Source organism: Gymnoscopelus microlampas (genome assembly GCF_963454915.1).
Source record: "Gymnoscopelus microlampas genome assembly, chromosome: 6".
Taxonomy (NCBI): Eukaryota; Metazoa; Chordata; class Actinopteri; order Myctophiformes; family Myctophidae; genus Gymnoscopelus; species Gymnoscopelus microlampas.
In genome coordinates, this window is record NC_139943.1 from 53,147,200 (window position 1) to 53,174,007 (window position 26,808).

The 26,808-nt window shown below is 41.5% G+C and overlaps 1 protein-coding gene across 1 annotated transcript in view; it reads right to left on the minus strand.

Moving 5' to 3' along the window:
- Positions 1–26,808, minus strand: part of cadps2 (Ca++-dependent secretion activator 2) — a 377,866-nt gene that overhangs the window by 262,470 nt on the left and 88,588 nt on the right. Inside the window, exon 2 of the mRNA XM_084058851.1 lies at positions 20,997–21,110. Within this exon, the coding sequence (XP_083914977.1) occupies positions 20,997–21,110 (114 nt within the window). The remainder of the gene's footprint in view (positions 1–20,996; positions 21,111–26,808) is intronic.

Here is a 26,808-nt window from a genome sequence, read left to right on the forward strand (position 1 = left end):
CCCCCCGAGAAGAGAAGATTTGAGTCAAAAAATACAAAATTATTTAAAAACATATTGAAGATTTTTTTTTGTGTATGCTAAAAATAGCAGATGTGCAAGCTGTGAGCTTGTATATCTGCTATTTTTGAAAAGCCACAAGTAACACTTTGCTGGGGACCCCCTGGAACCCTTCCAAGGACCCCACTTTGAGAACCACTGCAGTACAGTATGTATGTCCCCCAGCTCCGTCTCAATGACGTTTACAAACGGCACAGCTAATTACTTTAACCCATTAAGACCTGGAACCGTGTCATTTTTAGATTTGAGTTAAAAAGCATTATTTTACACTTTGGTCTATTCAAAAATAGCAGATATACAAGCTCGTAGCGCGGCACCGAGTGCCGCGCTATGAGCTTGTAGATCTGCTATTTTTGAAAAATCGTGAAAATGTGTGCAAATCTTCTGAATATATATATATATATATATATATTTGTTTTTAAAGCGAACATTTTTAACTCAAATCTTTGCTTCTGGGGGTCCCTGGAACAAAATATTTTGATGGGGGTCCGCAGCCAAAAACATATAATTTTGGGGGTCCTTGACATGAAAAAGATTGAGCACCACTGATATAGAAACATACGTTTTTCAGAAAACTGTTGAGATTTAGGAGACATGTAGAATCGGCTTCAGATCTCAATGGGTTAAAGAATAATTTAAGAAAAGCTTTTGTGAATGAGGCCATTATAATCCATTAATTGGTGCCAGAGTTTTATTGAAAAAAGTGACGTTGAGCGCCAGAGATCTCACCGTTTGTAGCGCTACGCTGTTTACAGCGGCAGACCACACGGCGAGCACCCAATTGTAAACAATATATGTGCACGATGGTGGATGGTCCTGGCTAACGCCTGGAACAATAACATCTCTCACACGAGTCACCATGGCGGAGTGATCTCGGATCGAAAATGACTCGTTTTCCCCCACTGTAAAAAGTTAAGGACATATGGAGGTTTTTTTGCAAGGAGATAGAATGGGAGCGGACGGGAGACAGGTTTTTTGGCACAGTGATCCATCTGTCCCTTCCTTCTCAGAGTCACCGTGGGTGATTCTTGCGCTAATGAAAAAAAAAAAAAAAAGATTGACTTCAGGAGAATCCTGGTTTTGGCACCCAGTGTGTTAGACTGGGAACGCATCCGCGTCATTTTAAGATTTATTTTCAAAAATAGCAGATATACAAGCTCATAGCGCAGCACAGAGTGCCGTGCTATGGGCTTGTAGATCTGCATTTTTTTGGGAAAATGTGTTCAAATCTTTCAATATATATAAAATGTATGTTTTAAAGCTAACATTTTTTTACTCCGATCTGTGCTTCTGGGGGTCCCTGGAACTACATGTTTTGAGATGGGGGTCCGCGGCCAAATACATATCAATCTGGGGGTACTTGACATGGAAAAGTTGGAGCACCACTGATATAGCAACATACTGTTAGGACTTAGAAAACATTTTTAGATGTGTATTTGGCCGCAGACCCCCCATCTCAAAATATGTTGTTCCAGGGACCCCCAAGATTTGAGTTATAAATGTTTGCTTTGAAAATCTAATATATATTAAAAGATTTGCACAAATGTTCAAGTTTTTTCAAAAATAGCAGATCTACAAGCTCATAGCGCGGCACTCGGTGCCGCGCTATGAGCTTGTAGATCTGCTATTTTTGAATAGCCCAAAAAATCTAAAATGACACAGATGCGTTCCCGGATTGAATGGGTTAAACTAATCCCTGTGAGGTCCCTGCTGTCCATCTTCATTCGTATTCCAAACTAAAGCTTTTGATATTTCTGTTGGATTAAGGGCCAACGCTTCAATTGAGGGATAACTAACTACACCACCACTATTGAGAAGCTGTCAATCTTCAAATTAAAGCAGCAATCCAGAACTTATTTTAGTGAATATATATGTATATATTTTTTACCAATCTGTATTCTGTACTGAGGGGGTCTCCCTGCTCTTCTAATGACAAATGCGTACATACAATTTACAATTCAGGCATTTAGCAGACACTCTTAATTCAGAGCGATTTACAGTAAGCAAGGTAAACACGAGGTAAACCCTGGAACCCCCCCCCCCCCCACCCACCCAAGGACCCCCGGACCCCACTTTGAGAACCAATGACTTACACCTCAAGAAGTTAATGTTTACTTTCTTCTGGTCTTTCTTTTTTCAACATGTGAATGCAGCTGAAGGTAATAACTTTGCCTGTGGGTGTTTTTCATTGAGGTGTTTCCTGTGTGCCAGCATGACATTAACTGTACAGGAGCAGCAGTCCACGATGGCACATAGCAACACATAAACACCCACAATTAATGTGGTTACAGTACCTTCAGCTGTGTTTAACAGTCAAAATGGCTGCTGGGAAACACTGCGACCAAAACGAGCCCAAAAGAAGCGACTAACACATGAGCACTTTAAACTTTTATTCATCGGCTGTTAATAGCAGATCTCCAAGCTCACAACACGTCAAGATGCGACGCGTTGTGAGCTTGGAGATCTGCCATTATTTTTTTTTTAAATAAAACCATTTTAACAACACAAATCTGGTCCGGAATTAAAAATGTACTTGAGTAAAAGTACAAAAGTATTGGCATCAAAATGTACTTAAAGTACCAAAAATAAAAGTACTCATTATGCAGAATGTCCCATTTCACAAGTTTTCAAAAAAATATATATTTTGAAAATAGCAAATCTACAAGCTCACAATGCGTCGCATTGTGAGCTTGTAGATCGGCTATTTTCAAATGGACGAAATGTATATAGGGCTGAAGTAGTTAATGTAAGTTTTGTATTAATAATCAAAATCTACAAAGTAACAAGTAACTAAAGTTTTCAAATAATTGTAGTGGAGTTACAAGCGACTTTATAGGAAAAAAACAAGAACTAAGTCGCTTATACTAAGCAGACAGGGCAACACTGACCGTGACTCATCTGCACCGGAGGATTCACATCCCTTTACAAGTGGTTGTTGCAACAAGACCCTAAAGCTGTGACTGTTTTATTTCCCAGGAGAAGTACGGGTGATTGCGGGGAAAAAAAGAAGTGATTGAGGCAGCAGAGATTATTTGAAAGCTACAGGTAAAAATGTGATGTTGAGAAATAGCGTAGTAGTAATATTATAAACTATGAGCAAGAATCAATCATAACCTTCTCCTTACTTCATCTATTATCCATGCCATTGGGTAAGAGCAACACATCCCCACACAGTGAGTAATGGTGATCCAACCTGTGCTGTTGGATCCAAAGGTATGACTACACTAAATCAGTAGTCCAGGGGTCCTTGAAGGGGGTTTCAGGGGGTCCACAGCTGAATGTGTTAACCCATTAAGACCTGGAACTGTGTCATTTTTAGATTTGAGCTAAAAAGCATTATTTTACACTTTGGGCTATTCAAAAATAGCAGATCTACAAGCTCATAGCGCGGCACCGAGTGCCGCGCTATGAGCTTGTAGATCTGCTATTTTTGAAAATTCGAGAAAATGTGTGCAAATCTTTGAATATATATATATTTTTAAAGCGAACATTTTAACTCAAATCTTTGCTTCTGGGGGTCCCTGGAACAAAACATTTTGATGGGGGTCCGCGGCTAAATACATATAATTTTGGGGGTCCTTGACATGAAAAAGATTGAGCACCACTGATATAGAAACATAATTTTTTAAGAATACTGTTGAGATTTAGGAGACACGTAGAATCGGCTTCAGGTCTCAATGGGTTAATACAGCATCACAATTTTAACCACTTTATCCATATTTTATACGTTGGCTTAGGGCTGGGTGCAATAACCGCAATACCGCCATACTGCGGTGTCGAGTTAATAACCGCGATTACTATTATTATTATTTTTTACATTTTATTCAAAACAACTTTTTTTGGGAGATACCGAGATACCGCTATACCGTAAACAGTGATTCATTACCGCGATAACACAAAATTCCATACCATCCCAGCCTTAAGTTGGCTATTGAAAAACAGCAGATGTACAAGCTCACACTGCGAGCTTATAGCCTACAGCTGCTATTTTTGAAAAATACTTTCATTTTCAGGAGGAGGTCCGCAGACGAATGCAAGAAAAATGTTGAGAACTACCGCACTAAATGGACCAGTGGGAAAATGGCACTGTTCCTTGTCAAGGTTATAGGGCTCCAACTATTGACTATGATCTTAGCGAGTATTCTATTAATTACCCTTTCAATTAATCAAATGATCTAGGTTAGAAGCACTTTTTTTAAGATATCAATGAATCGACGAGAAAATAAATTCTAAAATATTTTTTTATAATCAACTAAATTGATTAGTCTGACTAACCACGTAACTAATTCCCTGCCAATGACGTCTTTTGACATCTAAAAAAAATGTTTATTTTTTTTTCCCCCCGAAATTTCACACAGAACCAGAAGATAACGCGATCCAAAGATGTACTGCTCCATTCACTTCCTGGTTAAAATATTAGGGAAATATTCCTCATCTCTGCTCCTGTGTTTTACTATGTATATTTGAGCGAAAAATGCTATTTTCAACTGGGTATAACAAGCGATTTTTTTTTCATGGAAGCACAGTGAAACCCTCAGTGACTAACAACCACCGGGGGATCGATCATACTGTCTATATCAATATTATTTAGTATTAATTATTTTTGATTAACCATTGCAGTCCTAATTCACTGTGTGACGTCTCTCATGAATAGGACAATTATGGCGCAATCCCTGCCAGACATGAATGCCACCCGCTGACTGGAAGTGGACCCACCTTAGAGTTCAGGGTCTTTTCAGTAGAGCGTACCGTGATTAATCCATTAAGACCGGGAAGACAGTGTAATATTAAGATTTCTTTGGCTATTCAAAAATAGCAGATCTACAAGCCCATAGCGCGGCACCGAGTGCCGCGCTATGAGCTTGTAGATCTGCTATTTATTTTTAAATCGTAAAAATGTGTGCAAATCTTTGAATATATATATTATTTTTAAATCGAACATTTGAAACTAAAATCTTTGCTTCTGGGGGTCCCTGGAACAACACATTTTGAGATGGGGGTCCGTGGCCAAATACATATCTAAAAATGTTTTCTAAATCCTAACATGTTGCTACTGTATATCAGTGGTTCTCCAACTTTTCCATGTCAAGGACCACCCAAAATTATATGTACCGTGTTTGGCCAAGGACCCCCCATCTCAAAATATGTAGCACAGATCGGAAAAAAAATTGCACATATTTTCCACAATGTTCCAAAAAAATTGCAAGATCACAGCACGACACTCGGTGCAGCGCTATTTTTAGCGGTGCCAACCGCTCTATACGTGGCTTTGACTCGGTGTCTGTGTGTCTGTGTGTCCGTCCGTCCGTCTGTGTGTCCGTCCGTCCGTATGAGCCTGGGATGAGCACGGCAAAGAAGCAACACATACAAACACACACACACACACACACACACACACACACACAGACTTGGAGATTGCCTATGCCATCTCTCCTCTCATTGGCCACACGTGCCACCGGTTATCAAAGAGGGGTCCAGGGACCCCCAGGGACGTCCGCCCGTATGAGCACGGGATGAGCACGGGATTTGAAACAGCTATAACTCCAGTTTGCAGCATGCCACCAAGTCCAAATTTGGTATGTGGACTTAGACCACCAATACGGGACCAGCATGCATTGCTCAAGCCCCGCCCCTTCTGTCTTCCCATTGGCTGGCCTTTAAACAGCCATAACTCAAGTTCGCAGCATGGTACGGAGTACAAATTTTGTACATGGACTAAAACCACCAATAGGGACAAACTGTAATTACTTAAGCCCCGCCCCCTCTGTCTGCCCATTGGCTGGCCTTTAAACAGCCATTATTCCAGTTTGCAGCATGCTACCAAGTACAAATTTGGTAAGTGGACCCAAAGGCACCGCTTCCTTCACACAGGGTGTGATTTTTGGATAGCCAAATAAATCTCAAAATGACACAGATGCGTTCCCGGTCTAAACGGATTAATAAGTCCACCGGCCCAGACGGACGGACTGGCAGCTTCTTTTTTTTGGCTCAAAAACTGTGCAGAGATATTGACATCAGCATGGGGTCCTCTATTCCAACAGGTCCTCAGACACACTCACACGCTCCCAGATTTGTGGAAATCACAGCACCAGTGTGCCTATAAAGCCCTGGTGCGACAGGGTGAATATAGATTTTTTTTTTGTCCTGTAGCTTTGACCTAGATTGTCCTGAAATGTTTTCAGATATGTGCAGTGTCCAATGCTCAAGAAGGTTATTGGTACAATGTTAGTTATATTATATGCTAAATTATGTTTACAACCCTGGTCCAAGGGAAGCAGCACAGGAGCATTGGTTCTCAAAGTGGGGTCAGTAAAAGTAGTTAAAGGTTCTATGACATTCATTTTCACTTTTTTTTTTAAAATGTTTTTTTGGGGGTTTTATGACCTCAATTACACCCAAAAAAATCTGAACTTTGAACATTCAGTGGATTTTCTGTGGTCTGGGGTTTTCTCAATAATTAGGCTGAAAAGTAATCTGAGCTTGGCCCTTCGACAGTGAGGTCACTGTCGATTAATCCCGCCCACTCTCCTCCTCGCCCCTCCCCTCCCCTATCCTTTCCTTTGGGGGGGCGGAGCAGAGGCGATGATTGACAGGCAAAATCCCTCACCAGCGACACCCGCAGGCAAAGATGTTTTTTTTCATTGCGGTTGAAAAGGCTTTAGAAATGTGAGAGAAAAACACCTGCCATGGATCAATGGAGTGGAATTTTTTGTTAAAAATTTCTATACACGTTTGAAGGACCATGACAAAGACTTTTAATGTGTGGTAAAACTGAACGTCATGAAACCTTTAACATACTGTAGCACCACAATCATTTTAACCACTTTATCCATTTATATGTTGACTATTAAATAGCAGATCTAAAAGCTCACAGCGGAGCTTGTACATCCGCTATTTTTTTTTTACAAATATTTGGAAAATGTTTAATAATTTATATTTTTCTTCTGGGGGTCCCTGGCACAAAGCTTTTTCAGATGGGGGTCCGCGAACAAAAACGTTCATTTGGGGGTCCGCGGCACGAAAACAAATGTTCAAAGCAAACAAAAGTTAACAAAAGAAACAAAAATGGTGGCTGTTAGCCAATCCTTCTGATACTTGCTGGCTGGCTGCAGTGTGTGTGTGTGTGTGTGTGTGTGTGTGTGTGTGTGTGTGTGTGTGTGTGTGTGTGTGTGTGTGTGTGTGTGTGTGTGCGTGTGCGTGTGTGAGTGTGTGTGTGTGTGTGTGTGTGTGTGTGTGTGTGTGTGTGTGTGTGTGTGTGTGTGTGTGTGTGTGTGTGTGCGTGTGTGTGTGTGTGTGAGAGAGAGAAATATAGATAGGGAGGAGGGAGAGATGTCATCCGTCATTTTGTCTGTGGCTGTGCTGAACAGGAGTGCCTCTGGTGCATCCTCTAGGGAGCAGGACTCCTGTAGGGCAGTGGTTTTCAACCAGTGGTCCGGGGACCACCAGTGGTCCTTGGGGGGCTACCAGGGGGTTCCCAGCTAAATGAGTTAACCTAGCCTCAGAATCATTTTAACCACTTAGCTCTGGCTATTCAAAAATAGTAGATATACAAGCTCATAGCGCGGCACCGAGTGCCGCGCTATGAGCTTGTAGATCTGCTATTTTTGAAAAATCTTGAAAATGTGTGCAAATCTTTGAATATAAATTGTTTTCAAAGAGAACATTAACTCAAATCTTTGCTTCTGGGGGGGTCCCTGGCACAAAACATTTTCAGATGGTGGTCCGCGGCCAAATGTATATAAATGTAGGGGTCCCTGGCATGAAAAAGGTTGAAAACCACTGCTTTAGGGCATTCAGAGCAGTCTTCTGCAGAGGAGAGGAGAGGAGCCTCGGGGCAGAGACGCTCAACCGTTTGTCACAGAGATGAGAGCAAGACATCCAACCACGCATACATGAACTTCAGGAAATGTGGGGAAGGAGGGAATACAACGAAGGAGACAAGCAAAGTATCTGTCCCGAATTACGTTTGAACACAACATTTCTTGTCAATACTTTTATGTTTTTGATTCTATTGTTTTTTTTAGATCCACTGGGCACTGTCGGCAGTGCATGAGACACCTTTACCGCTGCACTTAGAATTAAAGTTCAGCCGTATACCAAATAATATAACCAATTATTCAGTAACCCAACATAAAACCTGTTCATGTTTAGGCCAATAAAGGCCGTCTGATTATTCTCTGGCTAAGTCCTCTGGCAATGTTCTGTTGTTGTTTTCTCCGTTTTATATTGGATTGGATTACCGTAGCTTACCTTGTGCTGATTGTACCTTGCAGTTTCAAAAGCTGTTTTTATACTGTGGGTTGAAAGCAGGCTCCATTTACATTACAAACCATTTATAAAACGCATTTATAATTGATTTCATTATCTCTGACGGGCCGAAACGTCTTTTGTTGCCCCCGTCTGTCCTTCTGTCCATCTGTGTATAGGTAACATCGGATACCGCTGGACCGATCGGCATCAAACTTTGCATGCACACTCCCAGGAGGCCAAGGGAAACCTCCACCCAAATGTGGCAAATGTCCCTCATGGTGGTACACCATTACAGGCCACTTCACGTTTTGGCCTATAAGACTCATGACGACACATGACACAACTCTCCATATAGGCCACGCCCATTTCCACCTGACTCGATTTTCCTCCATTTTGTGTTTTATTCAAAGACTCCGATCCAGCCTGATTCACTACGTTCATCTTTTTCTCACTTTGCTACTCTGTCTGGCCACCAGGGTCTTATTTGACTCGTATTGCCATTACGTAGGCAAGTCAGGAAGTGACTCGAGTTTTACATTGGACAACACTGGTCCCGCCTCGCCCCCCTACAAGACCAATCAGAAGCCACAATTTGTTTTCACTTGTTTGGGCACGGAGAAGGTTTGGAGAAGGCTTTCCAGACTGTGAAGCAAAGTGAGAAAAAAGGCAAGCAGGCTGGATCCCGGGCTACCGATCTACACCCCCCCCCCCCCAATTCTAAATCGCACATTATGTCATGCAACCGAAACAAAAGGAATTTGCTCAGTTGTGGGGAACTTGTGTTGCTCAACCAATTTAAAGAGGTGGTGCCATGCTTTTGCACTTTTTCTGTTTTTCTTGTGTCTATGAGGTTGATAGAACTTCATTAAGCCCTCTGGTGGTGTTTTTATGGTGTTTTATGTCTTCTTTGACTATTTTGAGCTTCTACCTGGAGGCTGAAACCTTGAGGGTCAAACATGCCAATAGAAAAACAGCCCTTTAATGACACAGTAAAAAGATACCCTCCCCCTCATTATCATAACACAACAGGTGTGGGCATGAGGAGGAGGAGGGACTAGGACAGGTGGGTGGTGCTAAGGTGTGAACCAGGTATACTTAATGAACTGGAGGCGTGTCCACATAAAAACATAATGTTAACACTTTCTGTACACATTTTTGAAAAACATCTTCCTCCTAGTATACCCATAATACCTGATGATTATGTTTTAGGGGGGGAAAAAAATCACTGAAAATCACAGCACCCCGTCTTTAAGCGATGCTACTCTGGAAATAGTGTAGTGTATTGGAACGAGTTATTTTAGTGTGAGCAACAGTGCTCACTGATTAATTTGTCTTAACGCACACGAATTCCCCATCTGCGTTCTGCAAGCTGCAGCTCTAGGTGAAAGACAGAAATCACCATGGAGTCCTGTGTGCGTCAGTTGGGCATTTGATTTGATTGAAAGAACAGTTTAATTGCTCAGAGAGTCCCTCCGCCATCAGGCTGATTCAAAACCTGTGGTTCAAAACCTAGTTCAGGTGGGAACAGAGGACTGAATTGATCAACAGGGCGTCCGGGGACCCCTAAGGGTTCCTCAGAGTTACTACAGGGGGGGGGGGAGCGAAATCGTTGTGTGATTGGAACTTTTTTCCTTTTCACATTAACAACTTATCAACCCTATAGCCTCCATTCTGAGGGGAACGTTAGCCAAAAATATACGATCTAAAAGCTCACAACTGTTGCTGTGAGCTTGTAGATCATCAAATCTAAAAATGACACAGATGTGTTCCCGGTCTTAGCTCATTGACTGCCAATAATGAATTCATTATTTCATCCATCTACTGTCCCCTTGCCAGCGACAATGGCGATTTTACTGTACCTTTGAAAAAATCATGGAATATTCTCTGTGACCTCCTTCCTCACGGATATCGGCTCATTACACGCACAGGGGGTCCAGTAGATCGAATCGAGAAAATTGGCCCACCGCAATCCTCCATTCCGGAGCTACTGTATGGCTGTTTGAATGTGGCATGTTTTTTTTTAATGTCCCTTTTTCAAAGGAGGCGATCTTTTGCCTGGGCGTTTGGAAAAAAAACACATCAATTACGTCCTTGGTAGTGAATTAGTTAATGGGTTGACGCCTCAAGAGGGAGCAGTTAGTTAGGAGTTAAGAGTCTTGCTCAGCGACACTTAAACCGGGGGGCTGGGAGAACCGGTGATGTTCCGTTTACCAGACGGCCTCTTCACATATAATGCCGCTGTGTGTGTGCGCGTGCGTGCGTGTGCGCGTGCGTGCGTGCGTGCGTGCGTGCGTGCGTGCGTGCGTGTAGTAGTAGGGCAGGGCAATATGACTTTAACCCATTAAGACCTGGAACTGTGTCATTTTTAGATTTGAGCTAAAAAGCATTATTTTACACTTTGGGCTATTCAAAAATAGCAGATATACAAGCTCATAGCGCGGCACCGAGTGCCGCGCTACGAGCTTGTAGATCTGCTATTTTTGAAAAATCGTGAAAATGTGTGCAAATCTTTGAAATATATATATTTTTAAAGCGAACATTTTTAACTCAAATCTTTGCTTCTGGGGGGTCCCTGGAACAAGATATTTTGATGGGGGTCCGCGGCCAAATACATATAATTCTGGGGGTCCTTGACATGAAAAAGATTGAGCACCACTGATATAGAAACATACGTTTTTCAGAAAACTGTTGAGATTTAGGAGACATGTAGAATCGGCTTCAGGTCTCAATGGGTTAAATCAATATCAAGCATTTTGCGCTTGATCTGTAAGCACCTAGAGAACACACAAGCCTCCGCTTGAATTGTATTTGTTTTTAACTCAGGGTTTAATATTATGCAAATACAACAGCTTACCTGCGTATCTAGAGAAGCAGAAGGACATGAGTCACGACACTATCCTGATTAGATGCTTTTATTGTAACTACAATATTTGGACAGCGAGTGAAGAGAGCGTTTTGTGTGTCGCTCACTCAGGTTACAGGTACAAGCAGTGGAGACGTTGACTGTGATGACAACACCGTACAACAACAATATAATAACACCGGATGTCATGAAAATGAGAGGGAAAAGAGAAGAATAAAGAAACAATAATGTTGCCAATTAGTACAGGTAAAAAATGAAAAAGGGGAAATGGGCAGAGTGTGGTATGTACTCTTTATATGGCCCTACTTCATCATACTAGAGTGTAGCAGAAAAGTAGTGAAAATAGCAGATCTACAAGCTCACAACGTGTCTGCTATTTTCACTACTTTACTTTTTTTTGTATAATATGAATCAAAAGGAATGTTTCTTGGAGGTACAAGGCGATTTTGATCCTTCTCAACAAAGAGAAACGTCTTACAGTGACACCGTCATCACATGGTGCGACACCAACCATGTCATTCTAAATGTCACCAAAAAAAAGGACGAGTGATGACATTCCTCATTATTTATTTACAATGAAAATAGCCAGATTTACCAGCTCACAGAACACCTGTTGATCAGCTATTTGCACAGGATTTTGCTCGGATATGTGTGATGTCTTTTTTGTATGTGAAGCATCTCTCTTTTTTTGTATGTGAAGCATCTCTCTCTCCCTCTCTACACTCAGGTGTGCCTGTGCACACATTTTACACAAAGGGTGCGAGTGCGACTCCAACTCGTTTCGATAATAGGCTACTGAGCTTTCTTACCGGGTGCGAGGTCTAGAAGAGTTACTTTACAAGAATAATTCTATATAAGAGAATACCAGCATTCATGGAACTGTCCTTGAGGGCACTTGTATTTATAATGGTTGGAATGGTACAGTATACTGCAGAGCAGAAAGAACAGCATACGCGTTACGGCATCACGCCTTCATCGGCGCTGTATGCCGCAGGCAACGACGGAAGTGTCCCGTTTATAGTGTCCGTAGGTAAGACAACGTCCCCGATCCGTGTAGATACAAACAACTTCCGACCAACTTGTGCAAAAAGTGCAATCAAAATACAAATTCATGCAAAGATAAATCCATTATGCACAGAGAGCCATTCGTCCAAACACACCTGCGCTCTCTCTCTCCCCTGTCTCTTTCTTTCTCCCCACCCCCTCTCTCTCTCTCTCTAACACATTGCCTGCCAAGGACGTTTTTTAAAACATTTTTGTTCGGGTGGATAGAGGAGACCCTACTCCACCCCCCCCGGACACCCTGTGTTTACATCCGTGTACACATCGCGGCTCCCGTGGCTCTCCGTGGATCGTCAATATAAAGGTCAAAAACACTGGCATGGGGATGTAAAACGTTTTAATTCTGGCAGTCAATGTGTGTTAACCCTTTAACCCATTGAGACCTGAAGCCGATTCTACATGTCTCCTAAATCTCAACAGTTTTCTGAAAAACGTGTGTTTCTATATCAGTGATGCTCAATCTTTTTCATGTCAAGGACCCCCAAAATGATATGTTTTTGGCCACAGACCCCCATCAATTTTTTTTGTTCCAGGGATCCCCCAGAAGCAAAGATTTGAGTTAAATATGTTCGCTTTAAAAATATATATATTCAGAAGATTTGCACACATTTTCACGATTTAAAAAAAATAGCAGATCTACAAGCTCGTAGCGCGGCACTCGGTGCCGCGCTATGAGCTTGTATATCTGCTATTTTTGAATATCCCAAAGTGTAAAATAATGCTTTTTAGCTAAAATCTAAAAATGACACAGTTCCAGGTCTTAATGGGTTAAGACCTGAGCGATTCTTAAAAATGTTTTCTAAAACCTGACAGTTTTTTGAAAAAAAAATCAAAAAAATAGCAGATCTACAAGCTCATGAGCTTGTATATCTGCTATTTTTGAATAGCCAAAGAAATTTAAAAGTGACACAGATGCGTTTCAGGTCTTAATGGGTTAAGAATACCTAAAGACATCGCAAGTAGTGATCACAAGTATTAAAGTTGCGTACACACATCCAGTACACAGCTATCCAAGAGACAGCCAATCAATGCTTCTTCTCGACAACAATACTCTGGCACATAAAAGATCAGCTCAAAAAGAAGTCAACCAATAATATGAGGAACGTGATGTCTACGCTGAGACGTCATTTATAATCCGTGGTGATATTTGCCAAGCTTGATTATTTAAATGATGGCCAGGCAATTCGTTTTTTTCAAAAGCAATTAAGAAAAATACTTCATGGAATATTGGCACCTCAGAAATGTTCATTTTAGAACGGCTCATAATGTATTCGTGCCGTCATCAACAGCCCGTTCTGAATGGATTTGTTGAAGCCACGCTAACAAGAAGCAGTTGGGAGTCTAACCTGGGGGTGGTAATATTATCAGTGATAATGGATGTCACCCTGAGGCAGCTGATATTTCCCTAACAAAGGACACAGCTGCACGCTCCGACCTTCATCAGGGTATTGTTTTATTCACTTCATCATTGTTAATTCAGGCATTTTAGCCAAATATAGACCTATGGATCAGCATTTGTAATCCGCCCATCTGTGCGTGTTCCTCCGACACCAATGTTGATTTTGTCAACTGACACTATGATGACCACCTTTTTTCAATGACCAAAACGAAATAAAAACTAAGCTATGATGACTAAATATATTGACAATTTCGTCAGTGCTCGGGTGTTGCGCTCTGAAAATAGCAAATCTACAAGCTCACAACGCGTCGCAGCGCGACGCGTTGTGAGCTTGTAGATCTGCTATTTTCAGCACGCAACCAAGTGTGAAGTCAGCCATTACGACGCTATCAAGGCACCGCCAAAATACATTTTAGTCGACTAAATCAACTGTAGATTTAGTCGACTATAATCTTATGATATTTAGTCAATTAAAACTAGACTAACAGTAAGACATTTCAGATGACTAAAATATGACTAAAACTAAATGGAATTTGATTCAAAAGACTATGACTAAAACTGAATCAAAATGTGCAGTCAAAATCAACACTATCTTACACTCTGTGTTTCTGTGGACTGTGCTTCCCACACAGAAACACACCACTCCATTTACAATAAGACTTATTATTTTGTCCTGCTTGCAGAGATGCTCGTAGGCCTGCGTCCTGCGTCGCTGACGCACCATATTGCGAAAGGACGCATTCATGACAACTCTAGTGCGTCCATGGGACGCAGCTCCGATTAGCTCCGATAATATATAATATTTGTCAGCTGTGATCTACATGGACTCTCTCGGTTAGGCACCGTTGGTGGAGAAGTATAACTCTCCGGTTAGACACCGTTGTACTGGAGAAGTATAACTCGGTTAAACGGCGTTGTGTGGCAGCAGCATCAGCACAGCCCCTCGCTGTTAGTCTACGCTACACACACAGAGAGAGAGAGAGAGAGAGAGAGAGACGGCATGAGGACCTGCTCTTAAACGTGTTAAAACGTCTTGGATAGACCACTGTCTGGAATAATAACTGATCATCATACATACAGGTCTACTACTAATCTTTGTTGCTGTTGTCATCTTAAATTGACCAGCCAAAGTAAAATCCCCGATTTTAGAGTGTTCTCCCACTTGCTTGGAGATCAGAGTGAGTGGTGGATTAACGCATGTTGCCAATCAGCTGTGTAACATTAGCAGGTTAACGATGGCTCGTTGATCCTATGCATTTGACCCTGATTTGACCACAAAGGCAAACAAAAGCACTAATTAATGGCAGCTGTAAGTAACCGGTTGTCTATCGTCTGTGTCTTGTGTATGTTTAATAGGCAACTGGATGTTTTATGTAGCTTAGAGATATCATAACAATTAATTCCCTGAAGAGGGTAGACCCTCTCCCTCATGCTAAACTTAAAGTGACTTATAAGGTTCCACTTCTCCTCAAAAAGACAACTTTATTTTCCTTTCTCAATGACAAGCCTAATAGTATTATTGCATGTTGACTATGTGCAATAACTGCAAGCCAATGTTCATAGGCATTGTCAGTATTTGTCTTCATTATTTCTTGAATTCCTATTTCTTTATTTGCCAATACTTCCACTGTAAGCCAGTGTTTTCAGTCTACACAATAAATAGTAAAAATAAATTCTACATTCATAAATAATACAAAATAAAATAATAATAATGATTAAAAGGTTCTATGATTAAATGTATTCTATTGGTCAAAGGTATGTTAAATCCACCTGTTGCCCACTACTAGTATTTCTTACCATAAGGTGTGCTAATACTACAGAATCATATACATTTGAAAAAATATATTTATGATTTTTTAATATATGTATATATATCGGTATCGGTCTTGAAAAGCAGGAACGGGTCGCACTGATCTAGATCTGCTATTTTCACAATATGTATCTGTGGAACTGAATCAAACTAAATTAAGTGCCTCAACTCCTAATTCCTCAGGGTGGGGGGTCCCCAGTTAAAATATGATTATTTTGGGGGGTCGCTGCCTGAAAAGGTTGAGATCCACTGCATCAGGATATAATGTACACAGTCACACACGCATAGAAGATATGGAGATTGGAGATCAAAGAAAACGATAGGGGGGGGGACGTGTAATTGGGGACCCATAAAATGTCCCTGGGACCCATCTAAAAGACCACCCTTGCATCCCAGGACCCATTACATTGAAAACCTAGCAACATCACTGTGCTTGTGACAGTCTCATATGTTCCTTTACAGCAGACAGTGTCAGCTCTGTACTGTATCTCATGTTTTCCTTTACAGCAGACAGTGTCAGCTCTATACTGTATCTCATGTGTTCCTTTACAGCAGACAGTGTCAGCTCTATACTGTATCTCATGTGTTCCTTTACAGCAGACAGTGTCAGCTCTATACTGTATCTCATGTTTTCCTTTACAGCAGACAGTGTCAGCTCTATACTGTATCTCATATGTTCCTTTACAGCAGACAGTGTCAGCTCTATAATGTATCTCATATGTTCCTTTACAGCAGACAGTGTCAGCTCTATACTGTATCTCATATGTTCCTTTACAGCAGACAGTGTCAGCTCTATACTGTATCTCATGTTGTCCTTTACAGCAGACAGTGTCAGCTCTATAATGCATCTCATGTTTTCCTTTACAGCAGACAGTGTCAGCTCTATACTGTATCTCATGTTGTCCTTTACAGCAGACAGTGTCAGCTCTATAATGCATCTCATGTTTTCCTTTACAGCAGACAGTGTCAGCTCTATACTGTATCTCATGTTTTCCTTTACAGCAGACAGTGTCAGCTCTATACTGTATCTCATGTTTTCCTTTACAGCAGACAGTGTCAGCTCTATACTGTATCTCATGTTCCTTTACAGCAGACAGTGTCAGCTCTATACTGTATCTCATGTTCCTTTACAGCAGACAGTGTCAGCTCTATACTGTATCTCATGTTGTCCTTTACAGCAGACAGTGTCAGCTCTATAATGCATCTCATGTTTTCCTTTACAGCAGACAGTGTCAGCTCTATACTGTATCTCATGTTGTCCTTTACAGCAGACAGTGTCAGCTCTATAATGCATCTCATGTTTTCCTTTACAGCAGACAGTGTCAGCTCTATACTGTATCTCATGTTTTCCTTTACAGCAGACAGTGTCAGCTCTATACTGTATCTCATGTTTTCCTTTACAGCAGACAGTGTCAGCTCTATACTGTATCTCATGTTTTCCTTCACAGCAGACAGTGTCAGCTCTATACTGTATCTCATATTGTCCTTCACAGCAGACAGTGTCAGCTCTATACTGTATCTCATATTGTCCTTTATAGCAGACAGTGTCAGCTCTATACTGTATCTCATATCGTCCTTCACAGCAGACAGTGTCAGCTCTATACGGGATCTAATCGATCTATTCATTTTCAGCCCCATGATGATTGACGATATACTTTGGCTACGAGTGGCCAGTGATAATCTGTACTGGTGTCGATTGATCTAGGTGTGCTTAACCCATTAAGACCTGGAACTGTCTCATTTTTAGATTTGAGCTAAATAGCATTATTTTACACTTTGGGCTATTCAAAAATAGCAGATATACAAGCTCGTAGCGCGGCACCGAGTGCCGCGCTACGAGCTTGTAGATCTGCTATTTTTGAAAATTCGTGAAAATGTGTCCAAATCTTTGAAAATATATATTTTTAAAGCGAACATTTTTAACTCAAATCGTTGCTTCTGGGGGTCCCTGGAACAACATATTTTGATGGGGGTCCGCGGCCAAATACATATCATTCTGGGGGTCCTTTACATGAAAAAGATTGAGCACCACTGATATAGAAACACACGTTTTTCAGAAAACTGTTGGGAGACATGTAGAATCGGCTTCAGGTCTCAATGGGTTAATGGCATACCTGTAGTATTCTGTCCCGTGTTTGTCTGTTGATCTGAGAGTGTGTTGGAACTGTTTATGAGCGGGTGTTTGTGTGTGTTCTCTGTGGCTCAGTGCCGCGGGCGACGGGACGCTCACGCGTGCGTGTGTGTTGGAGGTGTTACAAGTACCAAGTACAAAGTCACTTTCCGTCCCTGATATACTGCCTGTGCACAGCACGTAACCCAAACTGCACTTACTGTGGGTGCTCATATCCACAGACGAGTATGGTCTAGTCACTCTAGTACAGTGGTTCTCAAACTTTTTCATGTCAGGGACCCCCAAATTGACACTTATTAGCCCGCGGACCCCCATTTGAAAAGATAAACCAGGGACCCCAATAAGAGAAGGTTTTTAAGGCTCTTTGGCAGTGATTCTCAGCCATTTTAATTTCAAGGACCCCCAGTTTAACATGCATTAGAGGCTACAGACCCCCATTTAATGGCATTTATACCGCTGGGACCCCAATTTATATTGTAAAATCTATGTTAATTTAACTCTGAGAGTGTACAAATGGAACCAAATGGACCCGTTAGGGTCCATTTGGTTCCATTTGTACACTCTCAGAGTTAGAGACCCATAAGGGTCCATTTGGTCCCTGTCCATCATTTAGCTGGGGACCCCCTGGAACCCCCTCAAGTACCCCTGGGGGTCCCCGGACCCCACTTTGAGAACCAATGCTCTAGTATATATATATTTGTAGAATCGGCCTCAGGTCTTAATGTTAAAATGTTAAAAGTTTAAATGACATTGATGGGGTAGACGTCCTCCAGCGAGACAACAGGTCCGTACCGATGCTTGGTGTTTTAGGGTTTCATAATGTGAACATTTGACAAACTCCTCACGAGTCATTCTCTCTTATGGTTGTGATGCCGGCTGAATAGTAATAACTGCTGGTCTTTGAACACTGTCGAGTCCCTGATGATGCCTGTCATGGAGTGCCTCATGATGTGAATATTGTATCGCGGTGCTTCTCAAATTTTTCTCATGTCAGGGACTCCTAAATTGATATGTATATTTTGGCCGCAGACCCCCGACATCGGAAAAGATTTTGTGCCAAGCCACCCCCCTCCCCCTAACCAGAAGAGAAGATGTGTGGGAAGAAAAAAAAAAGTTCTATATTTTTCAAACATTTTCAAAAATAGTAGCAAACTACGCGTACGGTAGAGTTTGCCGAAAGGTTCAACGTTCAACATTTCCCTTGAGAAAAGCAGGCGTGCTCTATCGGGCTCAGTGGTTTAAAATGCCAGCACTTAGGCGGAGGAACATGAAGGGTACAGTGTGCACCCTTTACTTTGAGGCACACATACTTCAATGGGACGCTCTTCTCTCCTATCACACTCGCTGGCAACTGAGGAATGAAGCTGCGCTCAGCAGCGATAAGATCTCCATCTCAGAACATGACAAGATGGGCTTCAGCAGAGGAGGAAAGACCAAATGAAAGACGGGGGAAAAAAGAGGGACAGATAGAGGGAGAGCAGATACAAAAAATAATCGTACCCCTTCAATCCAGGAATGTCATTTTAGATTTTTTTGCTATAAACATTATTTTAAACTTTGGGCTATTCAAAAATAGCAAATATACAAGTTCGTAGCGCGGCGTCTGCTATTTTTTCTTTAAATCGTGAAAATGTGTGCAAATCTTTGTATATTTTTAAAGCGGACATTTTAAACTCAAAATCATTTCTTCTGGGGATTCTTACAAATGTCTTCTAAAAGCATGACCATTTTTATTTTTTGTAATACTTATGTTGCTATAATATCAGTGGTTCTCAAACTCTGTGCAATTCAAGGACGGCCCAAAATGTATTTGCCCGCGGCATGCTATGAGCTTGTATATCTGCTATTTTTGAACAGCCAAAGTAATCTAAAAATGACACAGGTGCGTTCCCGGATTGATAGAAAAAAAACCTAGAGAAACGGGAACACAGTAGATTATTCTGTGAGTGACTCACTATCTCACAACCTCAGCCAGTCAGTCAGTCAGTCAGTGACAATCGCGTTCATACGGCTGTTGCGTTCCAGCCAAAAAACATAGAAGATCAACACCTGTGTATTATTGGGGGAAGGTACTAGGGGTGTGCCGATATATCGTCCCGCGATATATCGCGATACGTTTTCGCGACGATATGTATCGTTTTGGGGAAAAAAAATATCGTTTTTTTTTTTTTTTTTTTTTTTTTTTTTATAATCATAATAATCGGGCATGCAAACGGCCCCGAAGTGAAAAGAGTGACAACATGTTTTTTTTTCGGGTCAGGTGTCATACTATTTGGATTCAAAACGGCTATTGTAGCTGAAAAGCTACAAGTTTGCATGTCTGAATAATGCAAAAACAGAATTATTTGTTTGCATTTTCTTTTTTTCTCCTCCATATATTTTCATAATAAAAAAAGTGCGTATCTTATCGTATCGAAATCGTATCGAAGTTGTGAGCCAAATATCGTATCGTATCGTTTCGTGAAATTAGTGTATCGGCACACCCCTAGAAGGTACAGATAAGAAAGACCCAGGTGAGGGAGTCTGGATGAGGTTGTGATCAAGTGTGGGACCGCGCTGCCTGCCGCACACAAATCTCTACACCAGTGGTTTTCAACCAGTGGTCCGGGGACCACCAGTGGTCCTTGAGGGAGTTCCAGGGGGTCCCCATCTAAATGATAGATAGGAACCAAATGGACCCTTTTGGGTGTGTAACTCTGAGAGTGTACAAATGGAACCAAATGGACCCTAACGGGTCCATTTGGTTCCATTTGTACACTCTCAGAGTTAAATTAACATTGATTTCATAATAAAAATTGGGGTCCCAGAGATAGGAATGCCATTAAATGGGGGTCTGTAGTAGGGTTGTCCGATATTGGCTTTTTTACCGATAACCGATATACCGATATTGTCCAACTCTTAATTACCGATACCGATATCAACCGATACCGATATATGCGGGGATTATTGTGATTAGGGTAAGCTCAAATTTCATATCACACACACCATATACAGTAAGAACTGCTGTAACTTATTTATAAAGCAAAAAAAAAAAAAAAAAAAAAAAAAAAAAATTTCAAAAACCGATACCGATATTTTCCCGATATCAATTTTTATGCTAATATCGGCCGATAATATCGGGAGGCCGATAAAATCGGACATCCCTAGTCTGTAGCCTAATGCATGTTAAACTGGGGGTCCTTGAAATTGAAATGGTTGAGAATCACTGCTAGAGCCGTAAAAATCGTCTCTTATTGGGGGTCCCTGGCATAACTTTTCAAATGGGGGTCCCTGGGGTAATGTGTGTCAATTTGGGGGTCCTTGACGCAAAAAAGGTTGAAAACCACTGCTCTACACGGTCCTTGTGAGTCATTATTGTGTGGAGGAAAGAGGAAGGAAGAGGGTCTGGTTGTGTGTAGATATTAGTATAGAGACTTGGACTTGCCTCGTGGTAGCTCCGCACGGCGTTGCAGAAAGCTTCGTCGGCCACAATCTGAGTCTCCCCGTTCAGGAAGGCCTGGAAGCGTTCCTTCACCGCCTGCAGCTGCTGCTTATTCACCTGTTGAGAGGAAAGAAGGGGATGGGATATTAACTCACTGAGTGCCATTAACGTGTTTCAGGTGTTTTTACCACTATGGCGCTGGGTGCCATTAACGTGTTTCACGTGTTTTTGAAAAAGCATAAATAAACAAAACATTTTTATTTATTTTTGAAAAACATGTTCAGAACCCAAGATATCATTATCTGAAGATGTGCAGCTCCATCCACTCCTTGTTTAACTTAGAACTGAAAAAGGCTGTATCTCGCTTCCTAAGCACTTTTTGTTTTCTGTGAAAAAAACTCTGGCACGGGGACAAAACTATATTTTTAAAAATCTGGCAATTATGGCACTCAATTGTACTACCTAGGAGTATGTAAAAGAACAAAAACAAATAAACAAAACGTTAAAAGAAATAAAAAAGTTATGGCACTCAATGAGTTAAAAATAGACATATTCAAAGATTTGCAAACATTTTCTCGATTTTTCAAAAAATAGCAGATCTACAAGCTCGTAGCGCGGCACCGAGTGCCGCGCTACGAGCTTGTATATCTGCTATTTTTGAATAGCCAAAGTGTGAAACATTAGGTTTTAGCTCAAATTGAAGTACACGAGGAAATGGAGAGACCACAGGAAATGGAGAAAGGAGTGGAGTGGAGAAGAGCAAGAGTAGAGTTGGGTTGAAAATTGTGACAGGGATGGCGAGATGAATTGAAAGAGATAGAGAGAGAGAGAGAGAGAGAGAGAGAGAAAGAAAGAGTGCAATAGTGACGAGGGGAGATGAAGAGGAAAATGGTACGAGAAAGAAGGGGAGGGCAGATTTAAGCGGACGGCAAAGAGAGAAGTGAGGAAGGTAGAAAGGAAGCAAAGAAAGGAACGACACAATTAGATTCCACGTGAAAAAAAATGTTCCAAGGTGCATATTACACTGCCGTCTCATGTGAAATACATACAAGTATATACAGTATATCTCGTCTCTGTCGAGTGGAAAACCTCATGACTTTTCAAGGATTCAAATTCAAAAGCATCAAAAGTGGCAGATCTGCTACTTTTGTGTGACACTGTAGTGCAGTGGTTCTCAAACTTTTTCATCTCAAGGACCCCCAAATTGACACTTATTACCCCACGGACCCCCATTTGAAAAGATAAGCCAGAGACCCCAATAAGAGAAGGTTTTTTACGGCTCTCTAGCAGTGATTCTCAACAATTTTAATGTCAAGGACCCCCAGTTTGACATGCATTAGGGCTACGGACCCCCATTTAATGGCATTTATATCTCTGGGACCCCAATTCATATTGTATAATCAATGTTAATTTAACTCTGAGAGTGTACAAATGGAACCAAATGGACCCGTTAGGGTCCATTTGGTTCCATTTGTACACTCTCAGAGTTACACACCCATAAGGGTCCATTTGGTTCCTGTCCATCATTAAGCTGGGGACCCCCTGGAACCCCCTCAAGTACTCCTGGGGGTCCCCGGACCCCACTTTGAGAACCAATGCTGTAGTGTCACACAAATGCGTTTTCGAAAAAAAATCGTTTTCGAAAAAACACAAAAAGTTAGAATGTGGAGATTTCTGCCCCCGACAGCAACGATGTACAACTAGTAGTCCAGGGGCCAACACTGATATTTTCACAAATTGGTACCACCTAAGGTGACCGTAAAGTTTTTGTATTTTTGTCTTCCTACATGTCTCTAGTTTATATTTTGGTATGATAACCCTTCCAATCTTGTAGCTTAATGGTAGTTATCACTACCTACCGGCTAATGTATCCGGTAGGAGACACAAAGTAGAATCTTTGTGTCTCCTACCGGAAATACACCCGGGCATCAAATTATTGTGACAAAAAAACAAAATATATATACATGTATTCAAGGCTTCATGGCGTGTGCAATTGATAACTTCTCAGATTTTTGGTGTTTGCAAAAAGACTGCTTTCCATAAGCTTGTAAAAGTTGACCCTCCTTCGGTCTAGGGTGGTCATAGCTGAATGGGTAGAGAGTCCCCCTGGGAAACGTAAAGGAGGAGTTCACCCAAAAAAATATTTATTTTCTATCAATTGCACACCCCATGAAGCCTTGAATACATGTATATATTTTGTTTTTTGTCGCAATAATTTGATGCCCGGGTGTATTTCCGGTAGGAGACACAAAGATTCTACTTTGTGTCTCCTACCGGATACATTAGCCGGTAGGTAGTGATAACTGCCATTAAGCTACAAGATTGGAAGGGTTATCATACCAAAATATAAACTAGAGACATGTAGGAAGACAAAAATACAAAAACTTTACGGTCACCTTAGGTGGTACCAAAATATGGCTTGGCCCCTGGACTATAGCCATAACTAGAGGTTCGGGCCGCCGAGCTCCATGCACGGAGCTGACTGATTCGTTTGCGCTTTTGATGCCATGACTACACTTTGAGGTTAGACAACACACTCCTTATATGGGTGTAGCCGCAATGGGAACTCCTTAACCCAATTAACCCATTAACTCATTCACTGCCTGAATTATTTCTGGCCGCGTTTGCCCACTGCCAAGATTTTTCATTGAAAAAAAAAAAGTACTCAGGAGCCGAGATACAGATTTTTTAAGTTTTAAGTTAACAAGGATGTGGATGGGAGTCTAGATCTTCGAAAAATCATATCTCCTTGGTCTTTGGGTCAAATAAAAAAAAAATGTTTTAGTCGTTCTAGGCAGGCATGGCTTATGGGACAAAAGTCGTTTTAGTCGTTCTAGTTAGTGAATGAGTTAAGGGAGGCCGATTAAAAAAATGGTTTCTAAAGGCTAACGCTTCAAAAAATATATATATTCAAAGATTTGCACAAATTTTCAGGATTTTACAAAAATAGCAGATCTACAAGCTCGTAGCGCGGCACTCGGTGCCGCGCTACGAGCTTGTAGATCTGCTATTTTTGAATAGCCTAAATAAATCTAAAAGGGACACAGATGCGTTCCCGGTCTTAATGGGTTAAGACCTGAGGCAGATTATACAAAGTCTTCTAAATCCGAAGAGTTTTATGTTGCTATAATATCAGCGGTGCTCAAACGTGTTCATGTCAAGGACCACCCCAAAATGATATGTATTTGGCCACGGACCCTCAAAATGTTTCGTTCCAGGGACCCCCCAGAAGCAAAGATTTGAGTATAAATGTTTGCTTTAAAACATATATGGTCAGTGGTGGACAGTAACGGAGTAAATGTACTTGAGTACTGTACTTAAGTACATATTCTGAGAATCTGCATTTTACTTGAGTATAAGTTTTGATACGTATTACTTTTACTCGAGTTTCCAAGACAAATATTTTACCTTTACCCGAGTACATTTCTAGGAAGACTGTAAAGTACTGAGTACTTTTAGGTTAGCTGTTTATTTTATTGTATTATTATTATTTTTAAGTAACTCAACTACTGTAGGTACCTTTTGAGAGCAGTAGCCTAACTAGAAACTATAACTTTAACTATTGTTACTTTTTTAAAGTAACTTGGCCAACACTGTTTACAACGTTATTTGAGTGAAATATTTGTCACCGCGTCTCCAGTCGACCCTCTTGTTTTGTTAGGACACTGACAGGTCCTTAGTTAATCCATTGTTAGGACACTGACACAGGTTCTTAGTTAATCCATTGTTAGGACACTGACACAGGTCCTTAGTTAATCCATTGCCATGTTACTGAGAAATGCTGTTAAAATAGGACCAGATCCAAGGGGAAGGCAGCTCTGTGGTGGTTAATCCTTGCGTGCTGAACATTTCTGACTTACAAGCTCAAAATCCGTAGCAGAAGTGATGTGTTGTGAGCTTGTAGATCGGCTATTTTCGATGACGAGAGGTTATCGAAGCAGCATCGAACATGGCTATGGCACTCAACCATTTACTGATTCGCTGGTTCACTAATGATCATGGCTGCTGATTGGGCGTGGCCACTTCTACTACTCTATAAAGGTTTCACACATTATTGCTGAGGCTTGGAATCGAACCTGGGACCTTTGCCTTCTCAGGCGGGCTCTCTAACGATTCAGCTATGGCAACCCCATGTTGCCATGGTTACCTGATGTGTCCAATCACAGTACGTTGAGGCCGGTCCGGAGTCACATGGAACTCCATTTTTGGGAAAATGGCGTCATATTTGATGATGTCGAGATTAGAGGAGATGGATTTAAAGGCTGATTCCACACAGTGCGTGGATATTAGTGAAAGAGAAGCAGGATTTACATTCAACGAGTGGAAGTCAAAACTGACCATTCCTGGATCGTAACTTGAGACGTCACCGTTTGGGAAAGTTCTAGACGCCTGGAGAAGACACTCAGTCAAGAGATGACGAGAGAGCTGTGTGAGAAAAGATGTGCTGAGATGGGGAGGATCCAGCAATATGAGGTGGATGTAACTCTGGACCCTGATACAGCACACTGTGAACTCATCCTGTCTGAGGATGGAAAACAAGTGAGTCATGCAAATGTAAGGAAGAATCTCCCAGACAACTCAGAGAGATTCTCTAAATATGTTTGTGTCTTAGGAAAACAAAGCTTCTCCGCAGGAAGGTTTTACTATGAGGTTCAGGTTGGAGGGAAGACTGACTGGACAATAGGAGTGGCCAGAGAGTCCATCAACAGGAAGGGAACAATCAAACTGAGTCCCAACAAAGGTTACTGGACTATATGGTTGAGGAATGGAAATGAGTACAGGGCTAATGTTGGTTCTGGCCGTGATGTCCTCCTCCCTGTAAGAGAGAAGGTCCAGAAAGTGGGAGTGTTTGTGGATTATGAGGAGGGTCTGGTCTCCTTTTATGACGTGGAGACCAGAGTTAATCTCTACTCTTTCACTGGATGTACCTTCACTGAGAAACTCTACCCATACTTCTGTCCATGTATGAACCGTAATGGTACAAACTCTGCTCCTCTGATCATCTCTCCTGTCAATCACACTGATTGACAGGATTAATCCTTACATTTACAATAGAATGTGTAAATAACACAGTATAATTGTAACTCTTAACAAACCTGCTTATCTGCAGCAGTTAGGGCTGCAGATAAGCAGCCCTAAACACATTTATACTAACTGCATAACTGTCTTCAACACTGAACACATTCCCTGCCATAGACGGAGATCTCCGTCATTTCAAATCGAACCGATGACCGCCATTGACGGAGATCTGCGTCAATTCTCAATTATAATATTTTTGAAAATTCCACAAGAGGGCGCTCTAACACAACTTAGGAATGATCCCTCGACTATGAGAGAAGGAATGGACGGATGTGACGTCATCCCCAAAAAACATCTCTGATCACTCTTTTTTTTTTTGTGAGAACAAGCCTTATTCAAAGGGCGATAGCGACAAAATGGCCAATCGCGGTAAAAATGTTTTTGTTCCGCCCCCCCACCGGTGGCTTCCATGGCTCTCCAACGATCGTCGATATAAGGCAAAAAACACTGGCAGCAGCGGATTAATTAATGAAATAATACCTGCCGGTGAATGTGTTCTGAATGTGTCTGACTCAGTGGGCAAAATATTCAAGCAGTGTTAAAAAATCACACCCTGTGTGAAGGAAGCGGTGCCTTTGGGGCGGGGCTTAACTCATTTCAATTCGTCCCTATTGGTGGTCTGAGTCCACTTACCAAATTTGTACTTGGTAGCATGCTGCAAACTGGAATGATGGCTGTTTAAAGCCCAGCCAATGGGCAGACAGAGGGGGCGGGGCTTAAGTAATTACAGTTCGTC